The sequence below is a fragment of the Barbatula barbatula genome (assembly GCF_947034865.1).
Source record: "Barbatula barbatula genome assembly, chromosome: 17".
Taxonomy (NCBI): Eukaryota; Metazoa; Chordata; class Actinopteri; order Cypriniformes; family Nemacheilidae; genus Barbatula; species Barbatula barbatula.
In genome coordinates this window covers 16,696,784-16,714,183 of record NC_136780.1, presented here as the reverse complement: position 1 = coordinate 16,714,183, position 17,400 = coordinate 16,696,784, and the positions used below count along the sequence as shown (strand labels likewise).

The window sequence follows — 17,400 nt, the reverse complement described above, 5'->3', positions numbered from 1 at the left end:
GTGAGTCATTTGCTTTATAATTCATCTGCTTCTTTCTTTTTTCCAGGTGCAAGAATAGCCGAGTACTCTCAGTTGTATGACCAGGTGGGTTTCAAGGGTTCTCCCACCACTCCTCCACTACTGAAGGCATCTATCAGCATTGCAGGCCCCCATCCACTTTTCCCCAACACCACCTCCTCCCCTTCCTTATCTGAGAGCTTAACACAAGAATCTGATTGGTTGAACTGTACGTACAGTAATGGGGAACTTGCTGGTTTCCACTGGCCAGCAAAAGGACTGACCCCTGCATGCTCAACTCCTGCCTTGAAGAAACTTCCACCCACTCCAATCATGCCGCCCCAGCGTTGGAGTGCCTGCGTGACGACATCATGTAAAGATGACTGTGATCACATTTACACTTCAATAGGACCACGTACCAGTAAAGTTTCATCCTACAATCGCTGCCAGTCCTCATCTTCACTGATAGACCAGACTCGAAAAGAGATTGGCAGGGGACTGTGCGATCAAATGTGTGAGGTGCATGGAAGTGAATCAAGGACACAGATGCTTCGACAACACAGCCTCCCCGAATGCCCCGGCCAGGTAACCTCTAACCTCTCGATGCCCTGTGATATCACTCTGCGGGACTCACAGCAAGTTCTGGTGCTGAACAGACAGACACCACTGAACGCGCAAAGTGCCACTGAGAATTATTTGGCCAACTTTAAAGACAACGGAGATGACGATGACGACTACGTCGAGATCCGTTCAGAAGACGAAGCCGAAGAACAAAAACAAGAGATGCCCATACTGGCACATCTGCACAGTTTGCCTGGAACTGCTGTTAACGATGGCAGTCAACCTCAGAGCTCGCAATCCATGAGGAATGGAGAGGAGGTTTTAAATAACCCTGAGATGGCGCTGGAGGCATACCAGTGGAATGATGCCCACTGCAGTCAGGCTGTAAATCAGCCCAAAATTGTCCAGTCTGTGAGAGAAAAGTTCCAGTGTCTCAGCTCTAGCAGTTTTGCATAAAAAAGCAGGAATGAGAGAAAACATGCCATTAAAATAAGACATGGCAAATGAAAACCTCCACATGGAACATGTTACACGAATACGCAACACAGAGCATATACTGCATACAACATCTTAATTTCTTAACTTCAATGAGACACACAATAAACAACAACAAAAATGTTGCATGTAAATGATGGATTCGGCATTCTTCAGCTTATGTTCACACTTGAATTGGTTGCACATGGTAGCAGTTATAGATCTATGATTTATTTGACCTCTCTTCGTTCTTTTTGGCGAAGACTAATAAAATATAAAGCACAGCTTTCATGTTTTCATGATTCTACGTTTTAAATTAGGTCATAAAGGACAAAAGGTTGAATCTTTGGCATAATTCTTATATCAGACAATATTCTCATAAACTACTGGCTATCATGTATATATATATATCACATCAAACTATAGGATATGCCATGTAAGGAGCACGTGATTGGTAATAATTTGGCATAATTTTAATGTACACTCATAGAAAACATTCATATGAAAATAAATAATGGCAAAATGTAATTCTTATTGGATAGAATAATGCCATTAGTAAATGTGGTTGTGTAGTTGGCTGCATCTACAAGAAACTATGCTATCAGCCAGTGACAACTCAGTGTGAATTTTATAATATTTGCATGCCATGTTCGCTTGAGAATGCATGTAATCCATTTATATTTTACTATAATGTACATTAGATATAAATATATCAGACTGGGATGCCATGTTTGCTGAAAACATGGTGATCTAGTTCATGCTAAAAATATAGTCACAAACAACAACGCTTAGCATAATATGAGTAGAAATTACTATAGTGGTTTGATTTTTGTGCGTTTTGTTTTGCACATGAAAGAACCACCACTAGGAAATGCCATTAGCCATAAAACAGTACAATTTAATTTATAGTGTCTTCATTTTAGGATCATTTAATTGTGTTCAGGGGCCATGTTGGGGAATGTGAGAGTGAGGTGTTAAAAGCGTACTGTAATTTAATGCACATTTGGATTCAATGTTTTGTTTCTTAGTGTTTAAATCTTCAGCATTGGTTGTCTGTGCCCTCCCTCCTACAAATAAAACACTGGTTGGCTTACACTGTCTATCATCACCAAGATTTTCATTAGCGATCTCAGCAGTGTAGTGTATTTTGTTTCTTTATTTATTTACTTTCGGAGACTTCTGTCATGTTAAAATGTCTGTTTCACTTTGATGAAACCATATTTATTAAATGTTTTTTCAGCTGGTATGATTGAAAAAAGAAATGGGTTTAAAAGTGCTGTGAATATCGCATTTCTCCGTTTTTTTTCTTTGTATGAGCTCTGCTCAAAAACCTTGAACCTTTTCAAAATGTTACATTAAAAGAATTTATCTGACTTGACCTTCTAAATACCAGTGTAAATAAATGGAATTAATACATGGATCTAGCTATGAATGAAGAATGTTTATGTATTTGTTGCAGTAAATTTTGTTTCATGTTTAACTGATAGGGATTTTATATCCTTCATTGGAATTGTTTCTTGTGCACTTTCCCCTTTTTTTTAAAGAAAACATGTTGTGTTTGTAAAGATGTACATTTTCACGATATTGCCATTGACCTGTTCACATGAATTTAAATTAAGTTTTGGCTTTTTTATAACTGCCTTAGTTGGAATCGTTCCAATATGTGTTTAGGCAACAAATAAACCTTCAATTAAAATGACAAACACATTGCCTTACAGTGTCTTATTGCCTTACATGTTTGCTATATCATTTCGTTTTATTTTTCACTTTATTTTTTATTATTTCCATTATAATCATAATAACAATCATTCTAATAAGATATTCTAGTTATGTACTTGTACCGGCTCTTTTTACATTGACAGGGGTTTACAATGTAGAGTAGACTTACTTTTTCTCCATAATAACAGTAAACTTGTTAAAATTATGAAATAACACAAACGAAATTTGGGGAAATGTGTTATAAAACAAGTGTAAACCCACTGCTTGATTTTACTTATACTATGTAGCCTATACCTACTACACTATAGACTTTTTATTTAGTTTTTAAGGCACACTCAAACTTAGTTTGCATTATATATTCAAATTATAGCTACGGCAAGACAAGTAATGACAACAAGGTGCTGGTATGAATTTTGTGCTAATTTATAATGTGCATTGTTAAAAAGCATCGTAACATTCATATATGAAGGGTATTGTTTACATTAATAACAAAGTTGCATAAGTCATTACATTGGCAAAACACATATAATAGAACAATGTATAACACTGAAGGATATTCATTTACATCACATATTGCCTGGAACAACAATTAGTTTACTAGGGCATTGTACACATTCATTTACACTAACTAATATAAAAATGTATGAATTATCATACATAGAGTATAAATAACAAATCTACACTGACAGGCTTGATCGTATCATTTTAGCATTACTAAATATGTTGCTTTAGGTTTTGGGTTACAAATGATAAAAGTCTAACTACTGCTACTGATACATATGTCTGAATTGAAGTATTGAATCAATCAGTGTGGTTATTTTTGTAATTTATATGTCCCGAAATGAAGCTTATTCTACACTTATTCACCTTATTTTGTAACACAAAAAACGTATGTATACACATGCAGCGCATCTTATATTACAGCTCACTCACGTCGCCACACGAGGTCGCTCAATCCTCACAAGACTCTGCAAGAAAACCATCGAATAAACGACCACAGCCGAACTGGGGCTTGTAGTTTTTCTTCATCTAATTGTCTCTGGGGTTATCTTGTATGGATTTTAAATACGTTCGTACACATCCCAAAAGCACGAAGTCGTTTTCTTGAAGTCGTGATGAGATTAATTTCTGTCGAGTGCGAAATAACGGTTCGTTATCAGAACTGATCTGGAACTTTCTACACGCGGCCCCTCCCTCACCCATAATCCACCGCGCGCCGCTTCCATCCATTCTTCTCCACCGTGCAACATGTCGATGATGGAGGGTCCGCTAAATGTGCTCGGCCAGAGAACGACCGGCGAGTCCGTTCGGACTCAAAACGGTAAGTCGGAATTCGGTTATGCTCGCCCGCGAAAACAAAGCGAAAGGATCGAGAAACGGCTCGGGCGCGGCGATACTGTAGCGGAAGAGCTTCGGCCGGCGTCTCGCGCAGCACGTGCGGCTTGGCGCAGTTATATTTAGACGGCGAGCTGAATGTGAAGTTCGCGCTGTAATGTTTCGCATGTACTATATGAATTATATGATGTAGATACTGCTGTTACTGTTTGGCACTTTAGTGTTAATAAACGGCGAACGCGCCTGCTCGGCACAAAAGCAAGCAGTATTCATGTACTCCTATGGTTCATCTGTTCATTTACAGTCATGGCCGCATCATCCATCGCAAACATCGTGAAGAGCTCTCTAGGACCCGTAGGACTCGACAAGATGCTGGTGGATGACATCGGAGTAAGTGCCAATGTGACAACACGGCCATTTTAGGGAAAAGTTAATTTGCAATGACAATTCTATACTCTCGTGTTTATAATACTGTTTGTGCATTACTTGATGTGGGTATGTTTATATTTTAGGATGTGACCATCACCAATGACGGTGCCACAATCCTCAAGCTCCTGGAGGTGGAGCATCCAGCAGCGAAGGTCCTCTGTGAATTGGCAGAGCTGCAGGATAGGGAAGTTGGAGATGGCACAACATCAGTGGTAAGATGTTTGATCGCTTGAGCAAGCTTTGCGTTTGCTGTGCTGCTTTTTCTAAATAACAATGTTATGGATTTATTCTTGTCAAGTCAAAAAACATCGGAGGGTGTGGAGGCTTAAATGCCGCTTGTTCAAGTCAGTAAAAAGCAAGCATTATGCCTTCACTCCTTTTTGCCTAGGTTTCAGATGTTTGCAGGTCAAGTTAATAAGGTTTTATTCTTGGCCTATTATATTTCAATCTGCATTCGGTCATCTAAAATATTATTGGTATGGTTTAGGATTAGCGGTGCATGTTTCCTGTTATAGTACCAACCATCTGGCGTTCATCCGTGTGTGTGGCTATGCTAACAGGATACAGAAGCTTTCTGTCAAAAACTGCGGGAATTGCAGGTCCTCCCCTGCAAAACCCACAAGTCTGACAGTACACAAATTGTCGCTTGAAGTTAAGGGGGAGATTAAACCGTAGAAACTCTGCTCACTGGCGTATGCGTTTACGCAGGTGATCATCGCTGCTGAGCTCCTGAAGAGTGCAGACGAGCTGGTGAGACAGAAGATTCACCCCACCTCCATCATCAGCGGATACAGACTGGCCTGCAAGTAAGAGTCACTTTCTTGTGTGTCCGGGTTTGATTTGTAAAGGTGTTTCGATTGGAAAATCTGACTGTCTGTGGTTGGCAGGGAGGCGGTGAGATATATCAATGAGAATCTGACCATCAGCACGGATGACCTGGGCAGAGAGTGTCTCGTCAACGCAGCAAAGACGTCCATGTCTTCCAAGATTATTGGAGTGTATCCTTTGTATTGTGTTTGAGTTTTGCGTTCACAGAATCAAGTTTTGTGGTCAGATTTTTATGGCTTGGGTAACGCTATATGAGTCATTGTCGGCTTACCTTCTTCACATCTTATTTTGCGTTTATGAACTGTGCACACGTAAGGCTACATCTGTGCTTCAAGGAATTGTTTGCCAAAAAAGGAGTGGGTAAATTAAATGACATGTTTGACCCCATATCCCGAAGAGAGGTTCAAACATTGACATGTGGCATAATTTCTTTACTAAAATGACATATCGCATTATCTTCGTTTACATACTTTCACAATTTTTGCACATACTTGCAAATTTATCAGGTGCGCCACTCAGTTGGCTTGCTTCACCCAGCAGCGTTCAAAGGTAATATAAAAGAGTAAAATCTCAGGAACACTAGGTGGCGATGTCTTTAAACTTGAAAGGTACGTTTGGGACTACAATTTGGTGACGCGTGTCAAATTCGGTGTCGATATATAAAACTGTTCAAAGTATATTGCGATTTGTGACGATTTTCAGCATGGCGGACAGCCGATCATTCAATCACGGCATAGCCGTCCTCGAGGAATCTATAGACACAGAGATCACCATTTTCTGACATGCATTTCAAAAGTTGTAGGCAAAATACAAATTCTTAAAATCTCGCAACCCATTCCCTGTTTTTGCTAGCACCGATGTGTACTTGACACGTATCACGTGTCGTATCGATGAATGATTGGCCGAGTTACAGCCTCCTATACATTTTTGGGTCAAGTTTGAAAAGTCGTAACTTGTGAGCAGTCCAAAGATTGTCTGAGCCGATTTTCGTGTGAATAGGTTCCAAATTCTTGGACGAGTATTTCCACTACTGTAATGGGTGGAGTCTTACTGTAACGCATGGAATATGATGAGCGTGACTAGGGCATGACGTGTGCCGAGTAGAATTGTTGTACATCAATGGGTGCAAGAACTATAGCTGTTTGAAGTGTACTTTTTGAACTATTGGTGGCGCTATAGAGCGAGTGCTAGAGACCACATACTTGGTGTACGAGCGTGCCAATTTTCATAATTTTCCTGCGTACGGTACATAGGGCTACCATAGACACCCACGATGAAGAACAAGAAGAAAACTGTCAAGAACAATAGTAATAGGACTTAACTTTTTTAAGAAAAGATAATTCAATTAAAAAATCCCATGGTACTTCTCGTAAAGAGTACAGGTGTAACCCTTGGGTTTGACCAGATTCCCTCCAATGGCCCTTGTCAATCATGGCCTCATAATAATCCATAGAATAGTACACACGGCGACATAAACATGTAAATTTATTTACAAAGCCTGAACAAGTTTGAAGCTGCATATAATAAGAATAATCATCTACAAAGTGGATACTGGTCCTTGACGTTTTCTCAGTGATGCTGATTTCTTTGCCGACATTGTGGTGGATGCTGCCCTGGCTGTAAAGTTTGTTGATGGTAAAGGTGTTGCACGCTATCCCATCAACTCTGTGAACGTGTTAAAGGCTCACGGACGTAGTCAGAAAGAGAGTTTCCTTGTCAACGGATATGCAATCAACTGCACCGTCGGATCACAAGGTTAGTCTGTTTGCGTTCAAGCTTTTTTGTTGCACTCAGTGTTTTTCATCATCATCATCGTGTTAAGAGCAGAAATCCCATATGTTCAGGAATGGTGAAGCGTGTGTCCAACGCCAAGATAGCCTGTCTGGACTTTAGCCTGCAGAAGACCAAGATGAAGCTGGGCGTTCAGGTTGTCATCAATGATCCAGCGAAGCTCGATCAGATCAGACAGAGGTGAGATCAGACTCTTATGAATATAAAGAAAGTTGCGAGTTTTCCCATTTTCATTGCTGCCACACTGTCAGTGGTGTGTGTAGTTATACGCGTGGGATAAAGTAATCTCAGCTCAGAGCCACTGTTGAACACAGATGCTCATGTGCATCTTGTTTTACCTTTGAGCTGTACATTGTGATGTTATCAGGGTTGGTTGACCAAGCGCTTTTTTAATCACAGTACACACATTTTATTTGGTTAGTCATCTAGAAATGAACGGTACTTTATTATGGAAATTATCAAAGTATGTAATGGTCTGTCAGTAGTGGCATTATTGGTGCCGGTTGACACATTTATGCCACTCAGTTTGATTGACAAGTCATTTTCTTCTGGTCTCTTATCACTTTAGGGAGTCTGACATCACTAAAGAGCGCATTCAGAAAATTCTGGCATCCGGTGCGAACGTTGTCCTCTCAACAGGCGGCATTGATGATATGTGTCTGAAGTATTTTGTGGATGCAGGAGCCATGGCAGTAAGAAGAGTGCTGAAGAAGGATCTCAAACGCATCGCCAAAGCATCCGGAGGTAAGCTGGCTGCATTGGTTTCTCTCTACATTTATCTTATTTGTAGCAAAAGAATGATTTTGATGCTGTTTTCGTTTGTTAATGAGAAGAATCAGCCTTGTGAGTAATGCGATTGAATTGGGTCAATGCATGGAGGCATATTCATTTGTTGTATAAAAGAGTTTCGCCTTCAGCTGTAAACACAAAAGTAATGGAGTATTTAGGTTTTGAAATGTGATGTTGCGTTTGTCACCCTTCAGCCACTGTTTGCTCATCTCTGTCTAACCTGGAGGGAGAGGAGACGTTTGAGGCGGCCATGTTGGGTCAGGCAGAGGAGGTCCTGCAGGAGAGAGTGTGTGATGATGAACTCATCCTTGTCAAGAAGTGAGATTATCATTCTTAACTTTCTAATAATAATACTTTGAGACTTTTTATCAATGCTCATTAAAAATATACTTGTAGAGGCATGGTAATATAATACCGTAAAGAAAAGTTTACAATAAAGCATAACAGAATATTTGACTTGTCTTATGTTTCTCTGTTTCCTTCTTACAGCACAAAAGCACGTACATCTGCCTCTATCGTCTTGCGTGGGGCGAATGATTTCATGTGTGATGAAATGGAGCGTTCTCTGCATGACGCTCTGTGTGTTGTGAAGAGGGTGCTGGAGTCTAAATCTGTGGTACCAGGCGGTGGCGCTGTAGAGGCTGCACTGTCTATTTATCTGGAGAACTATGCTACCAGCATGGTGAGGATTTGCTTTATTTGTATATTTATGAGTAAAACTGAACGTGAGCAAAATAGTTATGATGTACATTTCAGTGTGCACATTGTTGGTTTAATATTTCAGTGAAAAAATGTTGTGTGCAGAGGTTAACTTTTGTTTAAACAACAGATAGGAATTTTGTACTTATTTCAGATAAATGAATTGCAGAATGAATGTTGAAAATGTGCAATAATTCCTTTTACTGATGAAAATATGGTAGCATAATAATTTTTTCTTCATCTAATTTGCGGATTAGAATACGTAAGTTTTCTGTGTTAATGTTTCTTCCATGTAAATTTGTCTTTTTGGCTGTACTGTCAAGCTGAAAAAGCACTTTTCTCCATTATGCATGATTCTTTGTTTTGTTAAATACATGTCGCCTTTAAAAACTGCTCATCAGTGTCATGCAGAGGATTGGTCCTAGATTTCCACCAGAGGGTGTCCGTTTATCTATAAACACTATTTAAACAAAATGCTGTCAATGTGTAATAGTTATGTTTTTGTAAGTGTCAGATCATTTAACTTTTTACTTTTGAATCTCCTCCCATTATAATTGCTGACATGCCTGATTGATGGCATGTACAGTTATACGCGTGGGAGACAGTAAGAGTTTTGAGAGTTGACGGAGCAGATAAACAGCTTTGCTGACAGCTGCATCCATCCTACTCAGAACAAACATATCTGATCTCTCTTTGTATATGTGCGCTCCGGCAGAAACTATTTTAATATCCAAATATTTCAGCTGCTTTAATGTGGTTTCCATTGATTGTCTCATGAAATTGTGAGCATACAAATTACCATTTCCTTTTGTGCGTTTTGTCTGCAGGGCTCCCGTGAGCAGCTGGCTATTGCCGAGTTTGCTCGCTCTATGCTCGTCATTCCTAAAACTCTGGCAGTGAACGCTGCACAAGACTCCACCGACCTGGTGGCCAAACTCAGAGCATTTCACAATGAGGCTCAAGTCAACCCTGAACGCAAGAACTTGAAATGGTAAGTGTGTTTGTTTTCCAAATCATGGAAATATGAGCACATACTGATGAAAAACATGCAATCGCACTAAATTTTGTTTATTTGAATTTAGTTCTTATGAAATGGTGATGTTTTAAAGCTAAAATGAATTGGTTCTCAGTGTGATCTAGAAGCACTGTGGGTCAAATACCTGTTTAAGACGTGTTTGTTATGTCTTCCCTTAGGATCGGATTGGACCTGGTCAATGGAAAGCCACGAGATAACAAACAAGCGGGTGTTTATGAGCCCACGATGGTTAAAACGAAAAGTCTGAAGTTCGCCACGGAGGCAGCGATCACCATCCTTAGAATCGATGACCTTATCAAGCTCTTCCCTGATCAGAAAGAAGGCGGGCCCTCCTACCAGGACGCCATGCAATCTGGCTCGCTGGAAGGATAAGATCCCCATTTGCATTGAATCATTTTGCTCAGCTTTGTATTTATGTCTGAATCCAACTGATGGGCTCTTAGTGTAGACCGTGCACTTTGTTTACTTTTTGCTAATATGGTAACATGTTTGTTTTTCTCCATTTCAACCATATTAAAGCGGAATCTGTTGATTTGTGTTTGCTTTTTGGCTCCACCTTTTATTGTGCAGTACACGATGCCTTTTTTATAGTTGCATAGTATGTTGTTCACTCTCACAGTCAAAGGAATATTATTTCTCATAAAAGAGATTATGTAAAGCTTTTTAGCAACACATTCACACTATAGCAGAAGCACATAAAGTAAATTTGTAATTTAAACATTTTTATATTTCTGTAATAGACCAACATTTAAGACTTTAAACAATCGTATTCCACTTAATGGAATAACAGACTTTTAAAAGTAAAAGACACTTGGTTTGCAATGAATGGGGGTTGAAAAGAAGTTGACCAAACTTTTGGGGTATTAAATGTTTCTTTGGTAAGAACCATTTTGAATAAGTCAAGCTGCTTTGCTTCATTTCAGTAGTTAATTGAATAACTTTGAACTTTGCTGGAGATTTGAACATAAACATGTAACGAGCTCAAATTTAGCCATTTGAAACTAATAAATACTACAGCGTCAATTTCCTTGCAATAAATTCTAATTGCTTTTTGTATGTGCAATGTCACATTTTTGGCTCCAAACAGAACCAATTTCTGAGAACCTGTTGACACGTTACCTGTTATAAATATGATTACACCAGTTTACAGCGGCTGGCATCTCCATGAATCCAGTGGCATATCTGGGCATATTTTGCAGGTGTAATCCTTACTGCCACATTATAGTCTTGCAGTGTACCATAAACATCCACCCGCTGATGTCCAGAGAACACACCAATAACCCTTCTCCTCCACTTGCTTTTTCCTCCATGTTTCCCGTTGGGCTCTTGGAGGCGTACGTACACTCCAGCTCCACTAGATCCCTTTTGAGCATCACAGTACTGGTACAATAGATCGTTGGATTCCTCTAAAACCGAACAGAAACGGTAGACCACCTTCCCCGACTGATCGTTATCAAAACCAGAGAAGTGAATTCTTCCAGCTGGGATGTCTTTGACTACAGGAATGATGCCTAACTCCATGTATCTTGTCTTCTGGGGGGTTTTCAGCTCCAGTAAGGCGTAATCATAGTCAGCCGATAGTTCATTTCCCTTTCTGTTCATCCAGCCAGTCGGCACTTGTGTTAGTTTGACACGAGTCCACCGGAACGATGGCTGCCTGAAGTCTGTCTCTGTTAATTTGAACTGATCTGAATCAGAATCACGTCTGATACAGTTCTTTCTCCTCCTGTGTTCCTTTTCTTTTTTAACTACTTGTCCTTCAGCGGCTACATCTTTTTCCTTATGTTTCACTTGGCTGTCTTTTACCTTTTGTCCTCTCCTCCTGTTCCCTCGCTGCCTCCCTCTCTTGCGTTTGGAGCGAAGCTTCATGATACCCACTCGGAGTCTCCTGCTTCCCTTTAGATAGCCTCGTCCATCGTGAACGCAGTGAGCCGCGGTCAGAACGTGTCTTGGGGACACCAGGATTCCCGAGCAGCCAGTGGAGAGCTTCACGGAGGCAGAAAACGGGTAGTTGGTGGTAAAATGTTTATCTGTGATTACAAAGCGTCCATCTATGCCATACACCTGTCGTTTCCTGCGCTTGAGGTCTCCCAGCTTGCATACAAGAGACGTGTTTTTTAAATCGGTGACCCCATCCAGTTTGATTTCGGTGAAGGTGCGTGTTCCATTCTCATAGATTGTTTCGTATGAGAGCAGTCGTTCCAGCTCTGCAGGCATCAGTTTTGGCAGGTTTCTCTGGCACTCGATCCCACACATCACTCCCGGCTTACCAATGTCATCGGCAATGAATTCTGGGCTTTGAAGCCTCACTGTGATCTGGTCCTGGATCGTTGGGATCGTCATCTGCAGTAACTGGCAGTCTTCATCATTCTTTGTGATAAAATCACCACTGTAGACCAGAGATACAACCACAGCCAATGTATTGAGACCGAACAGGAGAGGCAGAGGGAGTGCCATTTTGCTTCTTTACCTGTTGGAAGGAAAAGAAGAGTTTGGAGTTACCAGGCTCCTAACATGATCCTGGGTTGGACCTTATTCAAGGTAGATGCCATAATTAAAAAAAAATTGTGATGGGTGTATAGGTAATGCTGTCCTTCTATTTTTAGGACTGGTAGTAGGCTTGCTTGACTGGGGGGCAATCATATATTCTGGTTAGACAGATATATAATCATGGTTTATTACAGTATTATTATTATTCTGTTATTACATTTACAGGTTGTTATATATGATAGACAATACTGATATAATTTTTTGTATTACTGTAATTGTCCACTGGAGATTTGTGGAGGGGCTCAAGAAAATCTGGGGGGGAATTTAACCCGGCCCTTTACTACTATTTTACTAGCTTAACCTGAACTCACTAGAAAATGCAACTATTTTATGAATTTTTAAATGTAAATAGTACAAAGCGTATGATTATTAGAAAAAAGCAAGAATGAAGCCCCAGCCCTAAATCTGACGTCACTGGAACTAAGGTAGATCTTGTGTACTAATGACATGTACAATATAATTCATACCGTTTGAATTAGACACCTTGTAAAATGGTTACAAATTGGATTTTGCTTACGGACGCATCCTATTTTTCCAAATGTATCTCTTTCAAATCCTTCCCCTCAAATTTTAAGACGTTTTTTAGTGTTTCATTGATTTAACAATGGACAGCATGGTACATGTAACAGTGCAGTCCATTGAACTATACACTTGTCCTTCAGAGCCTCATAGTGAAGTACAACACAATACATATTTTCAAGTGCTGTGGATTGATATAACAGGATATCCAACAGCACTAACATTTAACTGAAATTGTTACTATCCCTCTGGAGGTGAAAGCACTAAGGGTAATGTATAGAAGCTATTGTGTTATTGGTATGAGAATGTGTTCTTATGCTGTTTTGTTTCATAAAATCCAAGAGGTAAAAGAGCAGCCTGAATAATGATAAGGGCACACATTTCCTGAGAGGCAAGAACAACGTTTGAAATAGTCCGTAAACAAACTTGTTTAAATGTAAGGAAAGAGAATTCCTGGTGGTGTCTTATTAAAGCAGCACATCGTAGTGAATACTTAACATTGTAAAGAGAAATAAAAGTAACTTGTTATTTTGTATGTATAAATGAAAGTGAAAAACACTGCAAATCTAAAAACAATTGTGTGTTGTACCAATAATCGAACTACAAACTGTTGCCTCCTAACTGGCTAGCTTTATCTTTGCCTGTTTCAAATTTGCTCCACATTCAACTCTTTAATAACCTTTTATATAAAACTATGTACACACTCACCTTCAATGTTCATGAATCCAATGACAGATGAAAAAGGTTCACCCGGACTGACACTTTGTGCTAGATTGATGACATTTATCCATTTGTCCTGAGCTGTGAGAGATCTGTGGATGTGTTGAGGAACTGCGCAAGCTGCTCTGTGATGCTGGAGGCTGTCGAAATGGGCGGAACAACTAGCGAGTCATTCGATGTGTTTATTTCTACTGTGACACAAGGTTATAGGCTTTTTAATAGAGTTAGGCAGTTCCCGACATGAACTATGCCTTAGTAAAGTGACCATAAAACACACTTGAAAAAGGTTTCTTAAAGTTTCCACAAGGTTCCTTATGGTTCCATTAAGAATCCTTATTATCCGCAACTTTCTGTTGCACAAAAATATTTTAGTAAAAGCTTTCGTAAAAGATAGTTCTTTGAAAAACCTTCATGCATGGATAAGAACCATGTATTACCATTACTGTTAAATTCTTATTACATGAATCTATGGGATTCATTCTTCTTTTTTATTCGCCCTCGTGTCATTCCAAACCCATTTGAATATATTTTGAAGACTGCTGGTAACCACATAACATTGGACCCCAATGACTTCCACTGACAAACAACTGAAACAACATTTCTCAAAATATAATCTTTTGTGTGAAAGAAATGCGGGTTTCGAACCACACAAGGTTGAATAGTTAACAACATCATTTTTATCCCTTAAGCATTTCACATTAGATATTAAAGCTGTACTCAATAGCAACAAGTTATATGAATCGCCCCCTAGTGGCTGGCTCCAGAATAGTTAATAAACACCCCAAACCTAAAAAATCCAATTGCATTTCAAATATATTTTGGGCCAAAATGGTTTCTTAGATTTTATCTGATGTAAGTTCAAGTGTTCATTTTTCACTTGTTTGTAATTGTTTTATAAGTTATCTTTTGGTTAGCTATATGATAACACGATTTCTTCATCTTTTTACGATCTAACATTACAGTATAAACCAAAAACCGCATGTACCTCTTCTCCTGACTTTAGTCTCCCAAAAGTCTAAACAATCGGGAATATTGTGTAAAATATTGAATAATAATATATGGATATTGGGCAAATATTGCGGACGCCGTATTGACATTTCTCAACAATATTTTAATACTCTAAGTGGAATACAAACAAGCTTCAAGTTTCTTCCAATAGGAAAATACAGACATGAATGCAGAGGTGTGCAGTCATTGTCCTGACCACCAAATCCAGTCTTATGGGAGTCTTAAAGGCCAAATCACTTCCTGTCTTCTCTTGTAGATTGTTGATAATAGAGATGTACGTGCATCTATTTTAGCACTTTTAAACATGTGTACTGCTTTCAAATGAGTCCCTTGCCATAGTGCCAAGATTTAAATATCTAATGTTAACCCACGTGATGGTCAACACTTCTACACTACAATTTGTGAAAATATCATATTTAAATGACATATAAAAATACACACAAAAGTTTACTATCATATCCAGACTGATCTATCAAAATTCCATTTTAAAAATGTATTTCTTAGTAATACCATAGTAATAAAGTGGTATGCTAACCTTTATGGTGTACATGGTGCTCAGACAATGTTTCTAGGTCTAAGAAAACATTTATGGAATCTTTTTCTAAAGTTGCTATTAGTTTTTTAGTTGAAAATTATAAAATAAATCTATAATATGGGTTCATGTTTATCTTGAATAAATGTAATTGTATGTGGTTGAAAAAACAATTGATTACATCATTTTTTGTAAACATTGAACTATCCGTCTAAGGTCCCACAGATTCAACACAAGGGTCAACATGTGATATTTATACTACCCAGCAAAGCTTTTAACATCAATATTTAATATAATTATTGTTTTGAATTCACAACCCAAATTGGATCTGAATCTTGGTGGTAAAGCGGTTCTGTGACTGACAGGAACTTGTATCAAAACATTGTTTCATTGAACTTGCGACATTCAGTGGATCCGACTGACTTTTATACAGCCTGAAGAGAGAGGAGATTGCTTCCTGTTTTTAGCTCACCCCGTTGAAAGGCTGGATTGAGACTGTCAGGACAAATCTTTAAGGAGTGGGTCAGAAAGTGTTTCCCCGACAGCCTTGCAAACAGAGCGTGTAGTGATGGAGTCGCTCACTCGAGAGCTCAGCACGTGTGAAACCTGATCGTATCGGCACGGTAGCGTGAATGGCCTCCCTATTAACTGCAGAACATAAACAGGTTGCGCAGATGGCTAACAAAACAGTTCACATAGAGACGCATTCACACACTCATAGATGCCTTTCATGTCTGTGTGAGTAACCGCAATGCCATAGATCAGTAATTCTCATAATAAACAGCACTAAAGAGGCACCCTCACTAGGCTACAACATAAATAGTGATGTTAAGGTCTGTGATGGATTAGGCCTTGTGAGCTTTACATGTTTGCAGGCTGAGTGGATCTGGTCTTGATTTAGGTTTAGACAGCTAGTTTATAAATAGAAGGAAAAAGACTCACTTAATCAGAATCAGAAACAAATGAGATTTGTTTATGAATATATCTCGGGTACCTCACACCTACAACAGCAATAACAGCTTTGCTGAAAAGTTGATTTCATCTTAAAGGCGAAACACCCACATGGATTGTACATTCGCAACCCTTTTTAGTTATCTTACATATTCTCAAACAAAACAGAAAATTCAGTTTAGAAATATGTAGAACGCAGTCAGATTTGAGCAGGAACTTATTTGATCAGGAAAAGTGTGAGCAGAGTTTGGCTTTTAGGAACCCTTCCTTTGACTTTCTACAACTTAGATTTGACCCTAAGTTTAATATCTTATAACAACTAAGTACAATTTTATGAGAGTTTAAAAGTTACTTTACTTCAAGCCGATTGATATAAATATCAAGATCACACTCCATTTGAAGAACGTTACAACAAGCATTAATAGATAACTCATGTGATGTAATAAGTTATAATTCAATGTCAAGATTACCAGCCAGAAGGAGGCAATATGTGACATAACAATGACATTAATCGAACAACTGACCAGCAAATCTGAGCAAAATATTATATAATAAAGTTTTTTGGTGTAGAATCACATCCAGAGGGTCGTATATTTCCGCCAGGGATGTATGGACATCTAAATGGTTACTATGTGGAGTTCATCATAAATCACCATATTTAGACAGGTAGGAATAAAATGTAACTGTAACTGTTATTTACTTGTCATGATCCTTGAATGAGGAAGTATAATTCCTCTGTAATGCAGGCTTCAAAAAAGTGTTAAATGTGTTTAGTATTTTTTATTTCCGAGTTATTGGTTGAACAATTACAAAGAGAACATTTTGTTCATGCACAGATACATACAGTAGTTCTCAATAAAACCTGAATCTGTTTAAGTTGATCTTATTTGATCCATTTTTATGTCGGTTTCACGTTGATTTTAATGTGTGTGCTAAAACTGACCATATTAATATTCCAAAAAATATATATTTTAATACATTTAAACTGTGCAGTTATAACCTCTTACTCCACCAATGAAAGTCAGTCTTATATTTGGCCAGTTGTCTCACAGGTGTGTTCTTGTGTATAACGTGAATCGTGAATGTTTATCAGAAATGTATTAAATTATGAAGCGATCTGATCTGCAGTAGAAAACTGTGCATGTCCACCCCAAAGCATCATGGAACGCATCAGCCAGGAAAAACTAAATCCAGTCCACTTGAAATTCAGTATTTAGACAAATACCAAAAGAATAACAAATAGATTGTTTATAAATACTATGAATTCTTTCTTTCTTACACACCGATTTCAAGTCGTAGCTCACTAAAAGTTCATCCCATGTACACGTGAGTATGTGCACAAATACAGCAGATTTTCTCCAGGCACGGTCACAACAGCAAAGTTAACTTAATTTTACTGCCACAGAATGCTAGTCATATAAACAGGTAAACACACGCATATGAAAACATTTGTAGAAATCAT

At 38.7% G+C, this 17,400-nt stretch overlaps 3 protein-coding genes across 4 annotated transcripts in view; 2 read left to right on the top strand and 1 right to left on the bottom strand.

The window, feature by feature from the left end:
* LOC306906742 (pleckstrin homology domain-containing family G member 1) overlaps positions 1-2,737 on the top strand; it is a 38,200-nt gene extending 35,463 nt beyond the window's left edge. For both annotated transcript variants that reach the window (XM_079478364.1, XM_079478363.1), the window contains exon 18: positions 47-2,737. In XM_079478364.1, coding sequence (XP_079334490.1) covers positions 47-1,014 — 968 coding nt within the window. In that variant the 3' untranslated portion in view covers positions 1,015-2,737. The remainder of the gene's footprint in view (positions 1-46) is intronic.
* A 963-nt stretch (positions 2,738-3,700) lies between these two features.
* tcp1 (t-complex 1) lies at positions 3,701-10,190 on the top strand. Its single transcript, XM_079478377.1, has 12 exons — positions 3,701-4,072; positions 4,391-4,476; positions 4,599-4,727; positions 5,224-5,321; positions 5,403-5,513; positions 6,917-7,098; positions 7,188-7,314; positions 7,703-7,878; positions 8,118-8,241; positions 8,413-8,605; positions 9,450-9,613; positions 9,817-10,190. Exons 1-12 carry the CDS (start codon positions 4,000-4,002, stop codon positions 10,028-10,030), a joined length of 1,677 nt encoding a protein of 558 aa, XP_079334503.1. The 5' UTR covers positions 3,701-3,999; the 3' UTR covers positions 10,031-10,190.
* Positions 10,191-10,206: 16 nt separating this feature from the next.
* Positions 10,207-13,574, bottom strand: LOC306906755 (inactive serine protease 35). Its single transcript, XM_079478386.1, has 2 exons — positions 13,436-13,574; positions 10,207-12,128 (listed from the first exon to the last, which is right to left on the bottom strand). The coding sequence occupies exon 2, from the start codon at positions 12,113-12,115 to the stop codon at positions 10,793-10,795; it is 1,323 nt and encodes a 440-aa protein (XP_079334512.1). The 5' UTR covers positions 12,116-12,128; positions 13,436-13,574; the 3' UTR covers positions 10,207-10,792.
* Between the last annotated feature and the right edge of the window lie 3,826 nt (positions 13,575-17,400).

Coding starts and splice junctions, on each gene's coding strand:
- tcp1 (XM_079478377.1), top strand. CDS start 4,000: ATGTCGATGATGGAGGGTCCGCTAAATGTGCTCGGCCAGAGAACGACC. Junction 4,073..4,390: donor GTCCGTTCGGACTCAAAACG/GTAAGTCGGAAT, acceptor GTTCATTTACAG/TCATGGCCGCATCATCCATC. Junction 5,322..5,402: donor GGATACAGACTGGCCTGCAA/GTAAGAGTCACT, acceptor TGTGGTTGGCAG/GGAGGCGGTGAGATATATCA.
- LOC306906755 (XM_079478386.1), bottom strand. CDS start 12,115: ATGGCACTCCCTCTGCCTCTCCTGTTCGGTCTCAATACATTGGCTGTG.